Source organism: Tupaia chinensis, unplaced genomic scaffold (assembly GCF_000334495.1).
Source record: "Tupaia chinensis unplaced genomic scaffold, TupChi_1.0 Scaffold000237_1, whole genome shotgun sequence".
Classification (NCBI taxonomy): domain Eukaryota; kingdom Metazoa; phylum Chordata; class Mammalia; order Scandentia; family Tupaiidae; genus Tupaia; species Tupaia belangeri.
Window position 1 is genome coordinate 2,808,975 of NW_006159715.1, and position 20,387 is coordinate 2,829,361.

The 20,387-nt window shown below is 37.9% G+C and overlaps 1 protein-coding gene across 1 annotated transcript in view; it reads right to left on the reverse strand.

The window, feature by feature from the left end:
• Positions 1-409: 409 nt before the first annotated feature.
• Positions 410-20,387, reverse strand: part of ZFR (zinc finger RNA binding protein) — a gene marked incomplete at its 5' end in the record, with an annotated part of 72,643 nt that continues 52,665 nt past the window's right edge. The window contains 5 exon segments of the mRNA XM_014587815.1: positions 410-1,934; positions 8,504-8,601; positions 8,710-8,821; positions 16,517-16,612; positions 17,484-17,581. Coding sequence (XP_014443301.1) covers positions 1,755-1,934; positions 8,504-8,601; positions 8,710-8,821; positions 16,517-16,612; positions 17,484-17,581 — 584 coding nt within the window.

Consider the following 20,387-nt stretch of genomic DNA (forward strand, 5'->3'; position numbering starts at 1 on the left):
CTCTCTAAAATAATTTAAAAATAAGTTTTTAAAATCTCAAAGAGAGAGAGGGAGGGAGGTGAAGGGATTGAGGTATGACCATTCCTCCTCTCTTTGCTCTGGTGAGTGCATGCATCCTCTAGCACACACACATACAAGAAGTGCCAAGTCTCCTGGTCTACTTTGCCAGTGTTTTCTAGTTTCCTGGCCCTCTAAGTCTGGGAGAAAAAATTCTGACCCTAAAAAGAATTTGAACCAATACAGTAATTAATCACAAGACATTCTAGAAATCATGTGCATAGTCAACAAACATTCATAAGGAATAACAAGATATAATACCAATAAATTTGAATATGGTTTTACTGAAGCATAAGTCTTTTCAAAGCAAAAGTAGTATATGATGTCAATTCTAACATATAATACATTTAAGTCATTATATGAATTTAAGTTTTTATTTGTGTATTTCACTGTAGTGCTGTGACAACAAAATGACATCTGTGTACCAGAGCATACATACATCAACAGTAAGATGTAACTTTTCATTACACCACTGCTAGAATATTTAGCTTTTTGTAGGAGACATAAGCATGTAAAGATGGCCACACCAAATAATTTTCTGTTTTTTTTTTTTCTTAGATAATCTTAATTTTTGTTTTAAATCAGTAATACTTTGTCAACCTCACTGTTAACAACTATAAATTATCCTGGGTGATGGGTTGTGTGTGTATGGGGGGATCATTCAACTGTGTTATACTATAATAGCTCCTAGAGTAATCTCACACACACAAATAAGGATCTGTCACCATAATTAGGGGCTAATTACTGTTGTTAGTTGCACAATGATACAGATCTTTTGAAAATATTCGTTAGCCCACTTATGTGAAAAATGCCCTTTCCACTTATACAGAAGAAAAAATATTCAGAAAGTTATTTTTGGCCTTGCTATGTCAAAAAGTCAACTGTACAAAGATCTACGTGTTAAACCTAAAATTATAATTGTAAAAGTCTAGTAAAAACAAAAATGTCATGCATTTTTATTATCAATTATGCAGAGGCTTTAAAACTGTTGCAAGACCATATAGTATATATTAGCTTTTATACTGCTAATGCACAACTAACAGCAAACTTGATTAGATTAACAGAAATCTGTCTTAATTACACCTTTGTATATCACACTAGAGAGACAAATGCCACAAGATCTGCAGAAACATTCAGTTCTGAGCACTCAAATGGCAGGATAACTTTTTGTGTTATAATCCTTCACATGTAAGAGTAACAAAGGGAAAAAATTCTGCAGTCTCACGTTACAAAAAAACGTACTGCTTAAAATATTAAGAAGGGTCAAGGGATATCATCTATAACACAAAGTAACTTACAACTAGTGTCAAAAGCAAACAAACCTTCTAAATAAAAATATCAAAATACACAGAGCAACTGAAGCACAAATCCAGCATTAAATACAGTAAAGATTTAATAAGACAATGCACTAGTTAATAAAAGACACAAAAATAGAGCTAGGGCAACCAGTAAATAAAAACAAAATAATGGGGGAAAAATTTTGAACCACTGTTTTTCCCCTAGTCGGAGCACAATTTTTTTTGGTGTCTTTCCATTCATATAATACCTAACACTGTACAATGACTTTTTAATATCACAGAAAAACTTGGTTCTTCTATGACATTCTTGATAAATTTTTCAAAGTAGACATTATTATGAATGAAAAACAGCCAACAAATGGGCACCTGTTTTTAACACTGAAGATTTACAGTAACTTTTTAAAAGTTATCATAATCTTTTTTGTCTTTTTTCCCCTCAGCTTCAAATCCATCAACTCCATCACTATCCCTTCTTCGTTTCCTGTTGTTGTGGATGTTAAAACGTTGGCTCATCTGCGGTAATGGATCCATGCCTAGAACTTTATGTATCTGGCGGAATGCAAGGAGTCTCAATGCAAACTGAAATAAAGAGTCAAAATTTATAGTTAAAAAACAACAAAGAAGTTATTAAAATTTATAGCATCCTCTCTGTAACATAAAAAAAGTTAATTAAAACAACAAAAAACCTTAGACAAATTAGTTTCAAAAGAGACAAATGAAATAACCCGTATTTTTTTTTTGACAAATTAGTTTCAAAAGACAAATGAAATAACCTGTATTTTTTTTTTTTCAAAGTTTTTGCCATAGGGCATGTGTACTCATTGAAGAGAGAGAAAGAGAGAGAGAGAGAGAGAGAGAGAGAGAGACACAGACAGACAGACAGACAAACAGTGAGAGTGAAAGTGAGAAATCACTCCCCCAAGCTGCAATCCTTTTTCTTCCATTCTTCTGGGATCTTGGGCATGCACTCACAAGTGCCTGGCATTATTTTCAAGCCCCCAGACCCAGGACCCAAACCATGGTTGACCATGAGGATGTACAGTAAACATAATCACTGTACCATCTTCTGGTAGCCTCCATATTTTTTCAAATTTTTACTTCCAGACTTTTCTGTGCATCATTTTTTGTTTGTTTGTTTGTTTTGCTGTAGGGCACATGCGCTTGCCAGAAAGACAGAAAAACAGAAAGCAAGAAATCACCACCCCCGGGGGGGTGGGGGGGGGCTGGCCACATTGCAATCCCTTCTCCTCCATTTTCCTCTCGGGATCTTGGGCACGCATGCACACATGCCCGGCATGAGTTTAAGCCACTGGGTCTGGAACTTGAACTGCAGTTGACTACATGGGAATCCAGCAACATAGCCATTATATCAACTGCTGGCCCCCCTATTTTTGTTTTCTAAAACACAAAATTTTAAAAAATAATCTTTGAAATTTAGCATTATCTTCATTAAAAAAAAAAACAAAAACAAAAAGTAGGGCCAGCCAGAGGTAGCTGGATCCACATGGACAACTGCGAGGTTCAGGTCCAAGACCCAGTAGCTTCAAAGACACACCCAGTAAGGTTGAGTGTGTGCCCAAAATCCTGAGAGGAGAAAGGACTACTGTGCGGTCAGCTCCCCGGAGGTGTTCCCGCCCAACTCCCCTCCGACCTATTTCTCTTCAGTGAGCGCCCACACACTATAGCAAATTATTAAAAAAAAGAAAAAGAAAAAAAAACAATACATCAACATCATCATCCTGAAACAATATGCAGCAAAAGAAAAAGCACTGTTCTCACTGAGTAGGCCCTTCTTTTGTTCATATCCAGGTATTTCCCATTTTCTTCTGTGGACACCACATACATGGGCTTAGGCACAAGCTGTACACATACATACCTTGCCAGTTTTACACTTCAACTTTTTTTTCATTTAACCATTCATTCATATGCTTACTTATTCAACGGATACCTAGTTAAGCATTATGCAAGAATATAAATAAACATAATTTCTGCTTTCAAGAAGCTTACGATTTAGTAGCAACAAGACACATAAAAAAATCTAAAAAAAGGGAACCAGTAGGTGGTGTGGTGGCTAGGGCACTGGACACTCCCACACGGCCGACCACCATAGTTTGAGTCCCAGACCTGGTGGCTTGCTTTCTCACTTTCTTCTCTTTCTCTGGTCAAATTAAGTAAATGAATAAATAAAATTTAATACATAATTCTTCAAAAAAATCTTATAAAAATAAATGAACTACACAATAAGTGATATCAAAGGAAGAAAAACCTGTGCTCCTTGCTTTAAGAGTGGTTAGTGGGGAACCAGCAGTTAGTATTATGGCTATGTCGCTGGACTCCCACGTAGTCGACCACAGTTCAAGTCCCAGACCCGGTGGCTTAAAACTCACATCAGGCGCGTGTGCATGTGTGCCCAGGATCCCAAGAGGAAAATGGAGGAGAAGGGATTGCAGCGTGACGATCCCCCCTGGGGGGTGATTTCTCGCTTTCTGTCTCTATGTCTCTCTCTGTCTGGCGAGCGCACGTGCCCTATAGTGAAACCCCTCCCCCCCAAAAAAGAGTGGTTAGTGATAAAATCCCTAGGCACGTGGCAGAGAACATATAATTTAGGAACTGTAGTTATACTCAAGTGGACAAACCAAACTGCTAACAAATTTCATATTGGTTATAATTAGGCTAGTTCCAATTTTTTATTATTGTGCTATAATGAATACCTGTGTACAGATGTTTCTGCGCACTCAAGTGACAAGTTCTGTTATATAAAATTTTAGTAATGAAACTGCTAGCCATGTGAAATTGGTAGATATTGACAAATGGAGCTCTAGAATGTAATACTCATTAATTTAACATATCCACTAATAATATGTGTGCAAGCATGCCTCTCCACTCTGAATACTCTGTGTGTGTACAAAAATATGTATATATACATATATATATATATATATATATATATATATATATATATATATATATATATATATATATATATATTATTTTTTTGGTGAGAAATTTTTGCTATAGAATGCATGCACTCACCAGAGAGAAAGAAAACAAAAAAACACCTCCCAGGGGGATGCCACACGGCAACCTCTACTCCATTCCTTTCTTGGGATTTTGGGCACACATGCACATGCGCCCAGCATTGAGTTTCAAGCTGCTGGGTCCAAGACTCAAACTGTAGTTGGCCACATGGAAGTCGAGCACCTTAATCACTATACCACCTGCTGCTCCCCTATGAATATTTTAAAAAAATTATTTCTTCCATGAAAGAGAGATGAACAGGGAAACTGGGAGAGAGATAGGGAAATGAAAGGGGGTACAGTATCCCAAGTACAGGGTCTTGGGCATACAAATGTGCCAGGCATGTTCAGGGAGGTATGGGACACAAACCCCTGTGTATACAACTTGTTCCTTGGAACCCGGTAATTCGGTCCAATTATTCCTCTGCCACACCTGCCCCCAATACCGTAAATAGTAATAGTAATAATAATAATAAAATCCCCGGAGCCAGCAGGTAGCGTGGTAGTTAAGGTGCTTGACTCACACGTGGCCGACCACCGTTTGTGCCCTGGACCAGTGGCTAAAATATCACACTGGGTACATGTGCATGTATGTCCAAACTCCTGAATATAGAAGAAATTACTGTGTGGCTATCCCCCCGGGGGAAATTTCTCACTTTCCCTCCCTCTCTCTCTCTCCAGTGAGTGCATGTGCCCTATGGCAAAAAACTTGGAAAAAAAAAATCGCTCACAAGCATAATATGCAAAACAATACCTAACTGCTATTTATAACTTGAATTTTTAAATCAGTGCAGCTTATTTTTTTTATGTTATTGGCTCATTTGCAATTATATTTGTCTTAATACTGAGAATTTGTTTATGTGTAGCTCTTTAAGTCATTTGGAATTTATCCGTATATAAGTAAAATTTTTTTCCAGATCACTAGCCAGTTGTCTCAATACCATTGTGCTGATGCTTCATCATTCTGCAATTGATTCGTAGTGTTCTGTTAAACATTAATTCCCTTATACATGAATGCTTTGCTTTTAGGCTCTTTGATTTAAAAGGTTTGTCTACTTCTGTGTCTTAATTATACTGTTTTAAATTTCTATGACTTTAAAGGATGTTTGGTATCTGGCAGAATTAAAGTTTTCTTGAAAATCCTGTTTGCAGGAAATTTATGCTGTGATTGCACTTCAGTTATCAAGGACTATGCACATGGGCATCCATGTGCACAGGGAGAACTTAGGACACGAACCTGAGCCCTGACCATATAGTGTCAGTATAGCAGAAGTTACTTTACATTGCACCACTGGAGCTGACTATGATTTAACTTTAAATGTACTCATTTATTTCTTCTGTGAAACAGAGAGGGGGGCACTCTCTCTTTCTTTGTGGGATGATCTATTCCCAGCCTCAAGTAGACCAGAATATATGTAGGACTGGGCACACCTAGCTTGCACAGAGAGGTCTTAGGATCCAAGCCTAGGGCCTTCCTTCCCTGTGGGTCCAAATAGCATCACCTTTGCTCCACTGTCTGGCCCCTGGTCATAATTTAATTCTTTTTGTATATTTTGCTATAGGGTGTGTGAGCTCACCAGAGAGACAGAGAAGGGGGGGCAGAGAAGGGGGAGAGAGAGAGTGGAAGAGGAATAAAGAGAAAGTGAGAAATCACACCCCAGAAAGGATGGCCATGCTGCAATCTCTTCTCCTCTTAGGACTTTGGGCATATACGTATATACACACAGTGTAATTTTCAAACTACTAGGTCTGGGACTTGAATTGTACCACTGGCCACGTGGGATCCAGTGCCTTAACCTTGCGGCCATCTGTTGGCTCCACCATTTCTTTTTCTGGTTATTTTTAAAGAGGTTTTGGGATCAGCAGTGCTGTAATGGATATGTCGTTGGACTCTCATGTAGTTGACCGTGGTTCGAGTCCCAGACCCGGTGGCTTAAACTAATACCGAGCATGTGTGTGTGTGTGTGTGTGCCCAAGATCCCGAGAGGAGAATGGAGAAGGGATGGTGGCATGGCCATCCCCCCTGGGAGGGTAATTTCTTACTTTCTGTCTCTTGGGGTAATTTCTTACTTTTTGTCTCTTGGTCTTTCTCTTTCTGGCAAAAACACATGCCCTATAGCAGAAACCTCCCCCCACCAAAAAAAGAGATTTTTGCCCCAGGGCACATGTGCTCCCCGGAGAGAGAGACAGAGAAAGACAGACATAGATAGTGAGAAATCACATACCACAATCCCTTCTCCATTTCCCCAGGATCCTGGGCATACATACACATGCACACATGCTTGGAGTGATTTTTAAGCCAGCAGGTCTGGGACTCAAACTGCAACCGTGTCTGCTGACCCCCATAATTTAATTCTTAAAAAACAACTACTTTTTGGGTCAGCAGGTGGCATGGTAGTTAGGGGTGTTAAGACTCCCACATGGCCAACCACTTGCTCTTTCTCTCACTCCATCCCTCTCTGGTCAAATTAAAACATAAATAAAAAAATTATAAACAAAAATGAACAACTATTTTTAACTTTAAAAAAGGAGGTGAAAGGTTACATACCAGAGATCCTACCTGAAAACAAAATCATGCAATCAAACAAAAATAACTAATTAGAAAAGAATAAATCAAGCTCTCAAGCCCAACAACATTTTTTTTAAAAAAAAAAGGTTTTTGCTATAGGGCGCATCCATTCGCCAGACAGAGACAGAGAGACAGAGAGTCAGAAAGTGAGAAATCACTCCCCAGGGTGGATGGCCACACCACAATCCCTTCTCTTCCATTCTCCTCTCGGGATCTTGGGCATGCATGCACACGCACGTGCCCAGCGTGAATTTTAAGCCACAGGGTTCGGGACGCGAACCGCAGTGGATTACGTGGGAGATCAGCGACATAGCCATTATGCTAACTGCTGGTCCCATGCCCAACAACTCTTAACCATCTCAGAGTGGATCATTTTTATTCACACCTAGTATACCTTTTACCCCCTCCTACTCAGAGTAAGAGGCAAAAAAAGGAAAGCTATGGCAATTTTAAGTAATTTATCCATTAGGTTCACCTGCTTAATCTTCCCAGCAATTCTGAAACAAATACGTATGGCTTTTATTTCCCATTTTATAGATGAGACAATAGAGCTACTATCCAAATTCAAGATTGGGACTCCAGGGAACCAGCAGTTAGCATAATGGCTATGTCGCTGGACTCCCATGTAGTCGACTGCGGTTCACATCCCGGACCTGGTGGCTTAAAACTCACGCCGGGCGCGTGTGCGTGCGTGCCCAAGATCCCGAGAGGAGAATGGAGGAGAAGGGATTGCGGCGTGACCATCCCCCGCTGGGGGGTGATTTTACACTTTCTGTCTCTAGGTCTCTCTCTCTCTGTCCGGCGAGTGCACACACCCTATAGCGAAAAAAAAACTCTCAAAAAAAAAAAAAAAAAAAAAAAGAAGAAGAAGATTGGGACTCCAGAGCCCACACTTTTATTTATTATATTGGACAGTTTCAGGAAAGTCTAAATTGTTTTTTTTTTTTTGAGAGGTTTTTGCTACAGGGCGTGTACGCTTGCCAGAAAGAGACAGAGACAGAGATAGAAAGCAAGAAATTACCTCCTGGGGGGGGATGGCCACACTGCAATCCCTTTTCCTCCATTCCCCTCTTGGGATCTTGGGCATGCACATACCCGCGCCTGGCGTGAGTTTAAGCCACGGGGTCCGGGACTCGAACGCAGTCAACTACATGGGAGTCCAGCAACATAGTCATTACACCAATTGCTGGTCCCAGGAAATTCTAAATTTTAACCATGGCCATTACCACACAGCCTATCACTTCTATACAACCAGAAGACAAGAGTTTCTGCTGATCTTGACATATTACTTAATACCCAGATTTAATGAGACAACAAATATTGCTGTTTTTATATTATATAATACAGTTAATTATATGTACCAATATATTTAAATAGTACATTTTAAAATTCAATGACTGAAATTGAATTTGAGATAAACTTTTGCAGGATCTTCTCTAAGAGCTTACTTATTAAAGAAGAAAAATAGTTTATAGTAACTTCATGCAAAGGACATTAAAAAAAAAGTTATCTTAAGGGGAGTAACCCAACACAACTTTGGGATTAGTAATAGAACACAGTACCTGTGCACTGGATGTGATGTCTTCACGCTGCTGGTCAGTCATTGTTGCTAAGGTATCAAAGGGATCCTTTTCACAAGGATCCAGAAGTCCTGGGCTACCTACAGTAACCACCATAAAGAAACAAAAACATTAGCATTATCCATTTGTAAAATAAAAGTTCTTTTTCAAACAACATTCTACTTCACTAAAAACAATGTAAAACTCACCTTTAAGGATTATCCCTGAAGAAATGCACTCAAAAACTCTTCTTAGTGCATCTCCAGGGCTTTGAGGACTAGAAGCACTACTGATTGCTTTCTCTACTAATAACTCCATAGCCTAAAAATACAAACAGAAAAATGTGTTTGTGAGCTTATTAAAACTTAAAAACCAAAGGTATCACTCATTTCTAAACACTGGTATGACAAATTATAAAGTGTAATTAAAAATTCTGAAGACTGGCACCAGTTCTCTAGCACCTGAGTAATGTGCTGATCAAGAGATGCTGGATCCCACATAGTGACTACAGTTCAAAACCGTGGCCTACTCGGCCTGAAACTTGCAGGAGATACGAAATCCAAGATCCATAAAGTTAGATGACTGGAGGAAGAGGATTGTGGCATACCCAGATCCTGCAGAAGATGCTTACCCCTCTATCTTTCATCCCCTCTCTTTCTCATGAGTGCATATACACTCTCACACTCTATCATAAATAAAAAATCTTTTAAGTACAGAAAAACTTTCAAAGAGAAATATTGCATTTTGATGATTTTGCAATTTGTCTTAATGAAGAAAAATGCAAAACATTGTTTTTTTATTTTTAATTATTGTTATCTTTTGCTATTAAAATATAGTAGATATTTAGAGCTCACACATTCCCTCCACCCTGATATCTATGTATTAAAAACGTTAGGGAGGGAACCAGCAGTTAGTGTAATGGCTATGTCGCTGGACTCCCACGTAGTCGACCGCGGTTCGCGTCCTGGACCCGGTGGCTTAAAACTCACGCCGGGCACGTGTGTGTGCGTGCCCAAGATACCAAGAGGAGAATGGAGGAAAAGGGATTGCGGCGTGACCATCCCCCCTGGGGGCTGATTTCTCGCTTTCTGTCTCTATGTCTCTCTCTGTCTGTCTGGCGAGCGCACACGCCCTATAGCAAAAAAAACCCCAAAAACCAAAACAAAACATTAGGGAGTTAGCATCAAGGCAAAATTCTACTAAATAAACTTGTTTGTTGTTTACAGTGGATATCATCTAAATTTTCATTTGATGTGTAACTGAATCTTGTTTTTTGAGAGATTTTTGCTATGGAGCATGTGTGCTTGTCAGAGAAACACAGAAACAGAAAGAAAGAAATCACCACCCCGCCACCCCAACCCCTACCATGGAGGGATGGCCAAGCTGCAATCCCTTCTCCCCCTGTCCTCCATTCTCCTCTTTGGATTTTGGGCATGCATGCATACATACACTCCCTGTGTAAGTTTCAAGCCTCAAGGTCAGGGACTATAACCATGGTCGGCCATGTGGGAGTCTAGTGACCTAATCATTATGCTATCTGCTGGTCCTGCATAACTGAATTTCTACTATCCCTAAAGAAAATATGAATTATACTTTTACTATAAATCAATCATCACCACTATCCAATTCAAATAATTTTCCAAAAAGAAACCCACTATAGCCATTGGCAGCAATTCTGTATTTCCTCTTTCCTCCAACCTGTGGCAAACATCAGAGTACTTTCAAACGCTACACATTTCTCTACTCTGGACATATCATACAATGGAACTTTTATAATATAACATGTAATTATTGTTTTTAAAATTTTTCTTCACTTAGCATAAAAAGTTTAAGATTCACTCATGTGGTAGCTTTTGCTTAAATTTTAAATAAGACCACCAACAGTAATTCAAAGAAACTAAACAGTCTGAAAGTCAGAAGCCCATAAACTTAATTGGAGGCAAAAACTATGTTAACCTATTTATTCCATGGCCATTTCTCATAATCTCATACATAAGATTAAACTGAAAAAGTTGGACATATGAAGAATGTGGTCCTCCTTGGGTTGGCACGTGGTATGATGGTTAAGGGTGCTGGACTCCCACATGGCTGACTGTGGTTTGAGTTCCAGACCTGGTGGCTTGCTTTCTCACTTTCTCTTTCTCTCTGGTCAAACTAAAATACATGAATAAAGTTAAATAATAAAATAATTCTTTAAAAAAAGATGCTGTCCTTAACAAATTAGAAATACATTTTAAGAAAGGCAGAATTTTAAATAAGTAGTATGCATTAACAGCTGTGAAAATAACAGTAGACAGGAGAGATTTAAAAAAAAACAACTGAAAAACTGTGGATGCTTGTAATGATAAATATTAATCACCCTAAAAGAAATTAAGATGGTTCTGTTTATTCAGTTGAGAAAATGGAAGAATACATCTAAGGCATTCTTTAAGGAACTTCATTTTAAAAGCTCTATTATCTTAAAGAATAAACTTCGGTCATCTAGAAAACTACACGTGTGTGTAGAATCTCTCATTTCTAAATAAGTGAAATATATCTATTTTCTTATTGCCAAAGGGTACAAAGACCCCCAAGAGAGGGAGGAGAGAGCGAGCAAGTAAGCGAGTATACACCCTCCAACTGCGTGTGATCAAGTGGCAATCCTTTTGCCTTCATTCTGCAGCCTGTCAGGATTTGGGGAATGCATATGCACATCTATCCAGTGTTTTACAACCCTTTGGGGGCCACCTGCTGACTCCTTAAATAAAATATTTTAAGATGTCCAGAAGATTGTGAGATCCTTAAGGATGAAGTGAATGCCATTCATTTTGAGGACCCTTGTTTACCCACTTAAGTGGCAAACATATAGCAAAAACTCAATAAATAGTTACGGGGCCAACCCTGTGACCTAGAGGTAAGGGAGCCAGATCCCACATGACTGAAGGACAGTTTGAATTCTGGCCCTGGTGGTTTGAAAAATATACCAGTTGTGTGTATGAGTGCCCCAAATCTCAACAGGATGAAGAAATGAAGAAGATTGTAGTGTGATCTTAGGTTATTTGGGGGTGGTGGATGCACTGTCCCATCCCTATGGCAAACAATTTAAAATAAAAATGTATATTAAATAACTTTGGAAAGAATATTATCTTGACAATTCAATTATAAAATAAGTAGAGGGTAATTAGCAAAATACAATGCTGTGCTTAAAATACAAAACTGAAGTCATAAAATAGGCAGCTTTCCATAAATGCTTTAAATTTTTTACTAAGTACTTTTAGAAATTGTTATAAAAAAGTAAGTGTAAAAAATGATCCCTATTAAGGGTCAGCAGATGGCATAGTGGTTAAGGCACTGGACTCCCACAGGGCCAACTGCAAGTTGAGTCACAGATCCAGCGGCTTTAAACTCATGCCGTATACATGTTGGTGCATGCCTAAAATCTGGAGGGAAGAATGAAGATATTGCAGCATGGCCATCTCCCCTGGGGGGCAATTTCTCACGTTCTCTCCCTCTTGAAAGCACACATGCCCTAAAGCAAGGAAATCTTCTCCCCCCTACCCCTGCCCTCCCCCCAAAAAAGAGCTGTAACTTAGATATGTAGACACAAAATTGTTTCAAGTAATTCAAAACATTTTCAAAATCTGACCTTGGGACCAGCAGATGGTGTAATGGTTACATTGCTGGATTCCCAAGTGGTTGACTGTGGTTCAAGTCTTGGACCCCGGTGGCTTAAAACTCATGCCAGGAGCTAGTGCATACGTGCCCAAGATCCTGAGAGGAGAATGGAGAAGAGACTGCTGCATGGCCACCTCCTCAGGGGGTGGTTTCTTGCTTTCTGTCTTGGAAAGTTCACGCACCCTATCGCATAAATCTCTGTATATAAAATATCTTATCTGTCTTCTGAGGTTGTCTATAGTGAAGCAAGCAATTTAAAAATATTGAACTTTTAGGACTAGCCCTGTAGCTTAATGGTTAAGAGAGCTGGATCACACGAGGCTGACCATGGTTCAAATCCAGGGCCCAATGGCTTAAAAGGCACACCGGGGGGTGGGGTGGTGTAGCAGGTGGCATGACGGTTAAGGATGCTTGACTTCCATATGGCAGACTGCAGTTCGAGTCCTAGACCTGGCAGCTTGCTTTCATGCTTTCCCCCTCTCAGGAAGGAAGTTAAATAAAATACTTTCGGGGGGGAAAAAAAAAAAAGCATGCTGGGTGTGTATATACACATGCCCAAGAGGAAGGGGATTATCGACATGATTGACAGCTCTGTGGAGGGTGCTCCTTTCTCTCTTTCTCTTCTCTCCTTTAGTAAGTAAACATGTATTCTGACAATTAAAGAGAGAGAGAGAGAGTCTATTACAGCTTAAAATGGGGCCGACCACATTGCATGGTGGTTAAAGTGACTAGATTTCACATGGCTGACTGAGTGGTTCAAGTCTCTACCTGGTGACCAGGAAAGCACTGGATGCATTGCATGCATGCCAAAAATCCTGAGAGGAGAATGTAGAAAAGGGACTGTGGCCAATCCCTCTGGGAGGAGTATTATTTCCACCCAACACCCCCGGGAATGCACGAGCCCTATACCTAATTTCTTTCTTTTTTTTTTTTTTGAGAGGTTTTTGCTATAGGGTGCGTGTGCTCACCAGAAAGACAGAAACAGACAGAGAGATAATCTGAAAGCGAGAAGTCACCCCTCGGGGGGATGGCCATGCCGCAATCCCTTCTCCTCCATTCTCCTCTCAGGATCTTGGGCATGCATACACACGTGCCCGGTGTGAATTTAAGCCACTGGGTCCAGGACTTGAACTGTGGTCCACTACATGGGAGTCCAGAGACATAACCATTAAGCTAACTGCTGGTCCCCCCTAATTTTTTTTTTTAAATAATCTATTCTGGATGAATTTTAATTAAGGGAACAAGATATAATCTGTTAATATTCTGACTTCTAAGAAAACTTGAGTACATAATGCCAGTAAAATTAAGAGCTCAGAATTGAGATGACTGCAGAGTCAATCAAAGCAAAATGAAGTAAAAAACAGCAATGGAGAATTAAATAAATGAAAAAGAGAACAAATTATAAATAGCAAAAGTAGAAGAGGTGAAAACCAAGATACTGCCAGGCAATCACAAGGGACACAAGATTAACTAAAGAGAAAAGAATAACAGGTACTCAAAGATAATCCAACCAGAGAATAATTGGTGTCTTTAACATGGAGAATCATATTAATCAAAAATAACAGAAAATTACTTTTCTCCCCTAACTAAAAGAAAAATGAAATTTGGAGGACAAACGGGCATATTGAACAACATTTTCTAGCAATTAGGTGAGTTACTGAAATTTAAGGAAAAAAAAATTCTTTTAGCAGCTTGGAGAAAACAGTAAGGTTAAAAAAAGATTTAGACTAGACTTAGACTTAAAAGTACTAAATGGCAGAGGATAATGGCACAATATCAACAAATGGAAAGGGAGAAATTTTGACCTAACAAAGTATTTCTTATTAAAATAATGGCAATTGGTAAAAGATGCTCAAATATAAAAAGAATTAATAAAATCCTTTTTGATTAAAAACTATTTGATTATAGACTACAATCAACCAATAAATAAAAGGAAGAAGCCTCCCAAAAGCCTAGTAGTTGGCAATGGACCATTTAAATACAGAAATAACCACTGGGGATATGACTATAAAAGGTAAATATAGTTCTTGTAGTTTTTCATTTGGTTTAGTTTTTACTATAGGGCATTTATGGTCACTGAAGACAGACAGAGAGAAAGAAAAAGGTAAAGTAAGAAATCATCCCCTCCCCGGGGTGGGGTGGGGTGGGATGGCCAAACTGCAATCCCCTTGTAGTTAAGAGATAGATCTGCCTGTACCTTTTCAGAGTTCTAAGATGTTTTTTTACTAAGATGCAGGGCTGGCCATATGGTCCAGTGGTTAAGGAAGCCAGATCCACATGAACAAATCTCAGATCTGGTGGCCAGAAACACAGGCCAGGCATATGTGCATGCATGCCCCACATCCTGACAAGATGAGAAATGGAGGAAGCACACCCAATTATGAGGTACTTTCTCCCCTCCCCCTCTCCCTGTGGGGAATTTCTCTGTTGAGCACATGCACCCTCTGACAAAATAAAATAAAAAAAGACAAAAAGAAAGAAGGAATGAAGGAAGAGAGGAAAGGAGGTTATAAATAGTACAGTCACCTTTGTGTGTTTTTTTTTTAAAGAAATAAAAAATTAACCCTAACTACTTAATTCTCATTAACCCAACTTTGAAATCAGTATATTGTTTTATTTTAGAATGAATCCTTCTCTGTTTGAATTCTTCCTACATAGGAACCAAAGGGTTTGAAATATAAAAATAGAAACATATATAATATACACATGCTTTGTTTGTCCCAAAAGAAATCATAGCTAACTATTAAAGTAATCTGCCTTTAAAACAAGAAGGTTGGGGCAAGCAGGTGGCCTGGTAGTTAAGGGTGCCAGACTCCCCCACATGGCCTACTGCAGTTTGAGTCCTAAACCTAGTGGCTTGCTTTCTTAATTTCCCTCTCCCTCTCTGGTCAACTTTAAAAAATAAGTAAATAAAGTTAAATAAAATAATTTTCTTTTTTTAAAAAAAGGCATTTACTTCTTTTTTGTAACTTTATGCATTATTGAATTTCATAGCTTTCATGCATTAACTTTTAAAGAATTATTTAATTTCATTTATTATCATTATTCTTCAATTTGACCAGAGAGTGACAGAGAGAAAGCAAGTTGCCAAGTCTGGGACTTCAACCATCGTCAGTCATGTGGGTCCCTAGCATCTTAACCACCATGCCACCTGCCAGCCCCAGCTTTCATGCATTTTTTTTATAATGTATTTTATTCTGAATTTTTAAAATTCCCAACCATGGAACCAGCAGACTGCATAATGGTTACATCACTGGACTCCCATGTAGTTGACCACGGGATTAGAGTCCTGAACCCAGTGGCTTAAAACTCATGCTGAGCACATGTGTGTGCTTACCCATAATCCAGAGAGGAGAACAGAGAACAGATTAGGGCATAGCTATCCCCTCTGAAGCGTGATCTCTCGCTTTCTCTCTCTCTGGCCATCACATGCACTGTATACCAAAAATCTAATATCAATAAGAAAAATCCAGAGATCAGCAGAGGGAGTAATTTCTATGTTGCCGAACTCCTATGTAGTCAACTGCAGTTCAAGTGCCGGACCCAGTGGCCTAAACTCATGCTGGGAGTGTGTGCATGCAAACCCACAATCCCCAGATGAGAATGGAGGAGAAGAGACTGTGGTATGACCATTCCCACTGAGGGGTGATTTCTTGCACACACCCTATAGCAAAAATCTCTCAAACAAAACAAAACCCAACCATATATATTATTTTCTTAAAAACCTCAACAGAACTCTGCAAAGGGCAATAAACAGCTCATTTCTGAGCCATCTCCTCTATACTATATCTCTGTATGTAAAAGTCAATTAATAATTACTATAGTATCTTAAAAAATTAATAAACACTGCCAGAAGAGCAAAAAATGAAAAATGTAAAAGGGAAATATCAAGTTCTTTAATTAGCAAATTCTGAGAAAACTAAACATTCTATGACTGATATGAATCTCTCATTAAAAAAATATTTATTTATTTATTTATTATTGTTATTTAAAAGTGTCCTATGGGGCACATGTGCTCATGAGAGAGTATTCGAGAGGGAAAATGAGAAAGAAAGCAGTCAGATCTGGGACTCGAACTGAGGTTAGCCATATGGGAGTCCAGCACCTTAACCATCATGCCACCTGCTGGCCCTGAGGAAAAATTGTTTGACACAAGAATGCATGTAAACAAGGCAAATGGGTTATGGAATGGTAAGACATGACAGAGTTGTAATAAAAAATTAAAATAAAAACAAAAACAAACTATATTTAGTAAATGAAAATAAAATTGATAATTAAATGTGAACTTACAGGATAAAACGTTACTGCAGAAATATTTCCTAAACGTTTATTTTTTACAACATACAGTTATATGCTACTTACCCAGCTTGGAAAATCAGACCACGTGGGTACTCGCTGGCAGAGGTCTCGCAGAATACGTATGATAATCACACAGGACTGTAGACCATTAGCTCTAGCCTTGAAGGCAACACAAAAACCAATTGAATTAAACTGAGAAATATTGAAAATTTCCCTTGATGAAAAAAAAAGTTAAAATACCACTGTCCAATGGAAGCTCAGATAAAAATAAAAATAATCACACTTAATATTAATGAATTCAATGAGCTGCCATTTACAGCAATATTTTATGCCAGGGTTAGTATTTAAAAGCTGGTATTTAGGTCAAAGTAAACAGATTATACAAGAATAATATTTCTTGATCCCCTGTGAACCTTGACCTGTATTCATTTAAAACAGTAAACTCAAATTAAAAAAAAAAAAAAAAAAAGATCTGCCTATATCAGAAACAATAGAAAAAGTAGAGAGCTAAAAAGTTTGTCTAGGGACTGAAAGGTTAAGGAAATCTGTTTGGTTTCCCTTCTGTGCCTTTGCATGACTGCAAAGTCACTAAACCAAACAGCTGCTTCCTCCCCTTTCACTCCCTACACTTATTTTAGAGAAAGGGGGGGGGTACCTTAAAACTATACACAAAGCTTTAAACACATATTCCATTATTTAAAGCAAAGTTCATCTGCAGCCTTATGGAATATAATATATGTACACAAATGTGATGTTCCTACAGAAGTTAACTTTAAATACAGCCACCAAAAATAAAAATAAAAACCCAAGCTACGAAACACCCCCCAAACCTAAGTTTATTGTCAAATTAATAGTAACTGCAATATGCAGATCTTTATACCCAGCTTTCTATGTTAACATATTTTCTGAGATTTAGTTCAAAATAGTATTGTTTGGGCAATCTTTTGAAATGTTTAAGCACAGTTAAACATGTTGTACTGAACTACTCTCTCATAAGGCTACAAGAAAAAAGTAAAATGATGTTCCGAACCTGGAACCACTTAGCGTGGCGTAGAGCAGCCAGAGCGTCAAGGCATTTTTGCCTGTCCAAGACGTCCGGTGGGTCTTTCACCATACCCGAGGTTACATCTAAAATGGATTGAATTGGCAAAATGCAGTGAGGAATGGGTGTTTGACCAGGTGAGCAAGACACTTCCTTAAAGTAGCACCAGTGTCACATGAGCCATCTGAGAGTTTGTCAATACTTTAATATACCCAGGGAGGTATTTTCAACAAATTTATAGAATCCAATATGAAGAATAAATGAATTAAATTCTTAATTTAGTAATATAATGAATAGTTTCTGAAAATATAATACACTATACCCACCAAAACAAAGTCTAAAGGAAAGATTACTGGACACAGCGCACCAGCACAGAGAAGACAAGACAAGAGGGAACACAAAAATCCACCTTAATAAATGACAATGTACAATAAACTACTGAGTTTTGTTCTGTATTCTTAAAGATCATAGGTTATTCTGGGGCTACATAAAACAGCAAAGAACTGATCATAAATATGTAATGACTGGGACCAGCACTTGGTGTAATGGCTATGTCGCTGGACTCCCATGTAGTTGACCATGGTTTGAGTCCCGGCCGGATCCAGTGGCTTAAACTCATGCCGGGCGTGTGTGCATGTGTGCCCAAGATCCCTAAAGGAGAATGGAGGAGAAGGGACTGTGGTATGGTCATCCCCACTGGGGGAATGATTTCTCGCTTTCTGTCTTTCTGGCGAGTACACACGCCCTCTATAGCAAAAAACTCTAAAAAAAAAGAGTAATGACCAATGTAGTAATAATAGGAAAAACAAAAACAAAAACAAAACCCAAGTATTTCTAAGAGTTCAATGCCTTCTCTTCCACAAAAGAATTTTGGCCATAAAGGAATATAAAAATGCCCATTAAAACCCAAAGTTCCTATGAAGCATTCGAAAGAATAAGTAGAGAGAAAAATGGGTAAAGCAGAAAAGGGTAGCAAGAACTGGCATGCTTAAACAGAATTATGTACAGAAAAGATGTATTATGGTGAATGCTTTGATGTTAAACAACGTGTTAGGGTCTTTTAATTAAAAGATAAATGAGCTACAAAACTTGAGAAAATATTAATATCAAAATAAACCAGGACAAGTAGTAAATTTAAATGAGTAAGTCATTCATAAAAGTAGTCAAATGGCAGATTTATATTCATCTAAAACATATCTGTTTAAATGTGTATAAAAACAACAGCAAATTTTGCTAATTGAACTATTAAAAGCAAATACCAACTAACTGAATCTAATTCACAGCTTTTAATAATTTTAGTAGTATAAATATTTTCTAATCATAGAAAAATTATATGAAGCAATCAATCAAATATAACAGTCTTAAGGCCAATGAGCACCAAAATTATGGGCATTTAAGATATAACTGAACATTTCACTGAGTACATCAAATGAACATGAAGGAGAAAATTTAAAAAAAAGTAAGATAAATAGTTTAAGATGATTTCAAGGCTACAAGCTGCAATTCTGAGCAAGTTATCTGATTGTGTAGTTTACTATGAACACTCAGAAACCTTAGAAAATAATGTCTTTTATTTTAAGCAGACAACATTTTGAAAAGTATGCTTAAAAACTGAGAATTCAATCACCTGTCTGGGATTTCTTAGTTCTTATGCCTCAACTAATCAGTAGGGTAGATTTTTCAGAAAACATATTAGAAGAGAAAATTATGTGGCATTCTGGGAATGAATGGTGAAAGAAGAATTTGGTGCTAAAAAGAAACTATGATGACAAAAACCAGTAGTAACTGTAAAGCCACAAGACCAACTATTGAACACCAAAATAACTTGAATGTAACAACTACTCTGAGAGAAGAAAAAGGAACAGAGGAAAGCACAGCTAAGTAGAAAGATAGAAGAAAATACCTCCACCACTTCCCAAAGGAGGGTTACAGAATGCTGAAGGACCTCTATTTCCCAACTTCATTTGCTAAGCTAGAATGCACACAGGTGACAATGTGCAATCTCTTCTAAAAAAGTTTCTAAATTTCTAATATTAACCCACAATTATAATTTCCTTCATTTTAAAGGGGAAAAAAATAATTCGTACTCAAGCATTCAAAACTTTGGAAATTTTAATCAATGATACAAATTCAAAGATGCCAAGACACCTATTGCAATTTAAAAACAAATTAGAGCTGTAAAAGTTAAAATATTTTAGTTAAATTTAGAGTGTGGATTTTTGCACCCATTTTGTATTTCAAGTGGATTAACCCCTTAGATATGATATGCTAAAATCATACTTGTTGCCTACTACCCAGTTAACAAACAAAACAATCAGCTAATTTATAAAAACAAAATGCAAATTCTTATCCTTCATAAATTTTAAGGGGTTAATCACCAATGAGAAGACATGCTGTGTCCACACTATTTTATGATTAAAAGTTAATAAGAATATATTAATTTAAATTAACATGGTTATGTAAAATAGAGAATTCCGTAGACCATTTAAAAACTAGTGTGAACACTGCTCAATTCTAAGAGACAAAGACAAAACAAATAAAACAGCCACACGAAGGACAAATGCCAGACTCTGCATCCAAAATCCCTCCTTAATCAAATGGCAGATGTGACACTGAGCTTTTGAAAACCTTGGTCAAAAATCCTTCCGATGTCTTGGCAGCAACCCCTGACAGGAATCAATCCCCAGAAGGCTTTGGACCGGGCCTGATAAGCTACAGGTGGAAAAAAACACACACAATACTTGACTTGCTGTGGAAAAGACTCTGCAGCAAGGGTTAGAGCATTTTGAACATTTCAAGCTTAAAGTCAATTAAGTGTTTACTTAATGTTTAACTGTCAAACACTACCATAAAACAGATCTGTCGTGTGTTTAACAGTTATTTCGACAATTT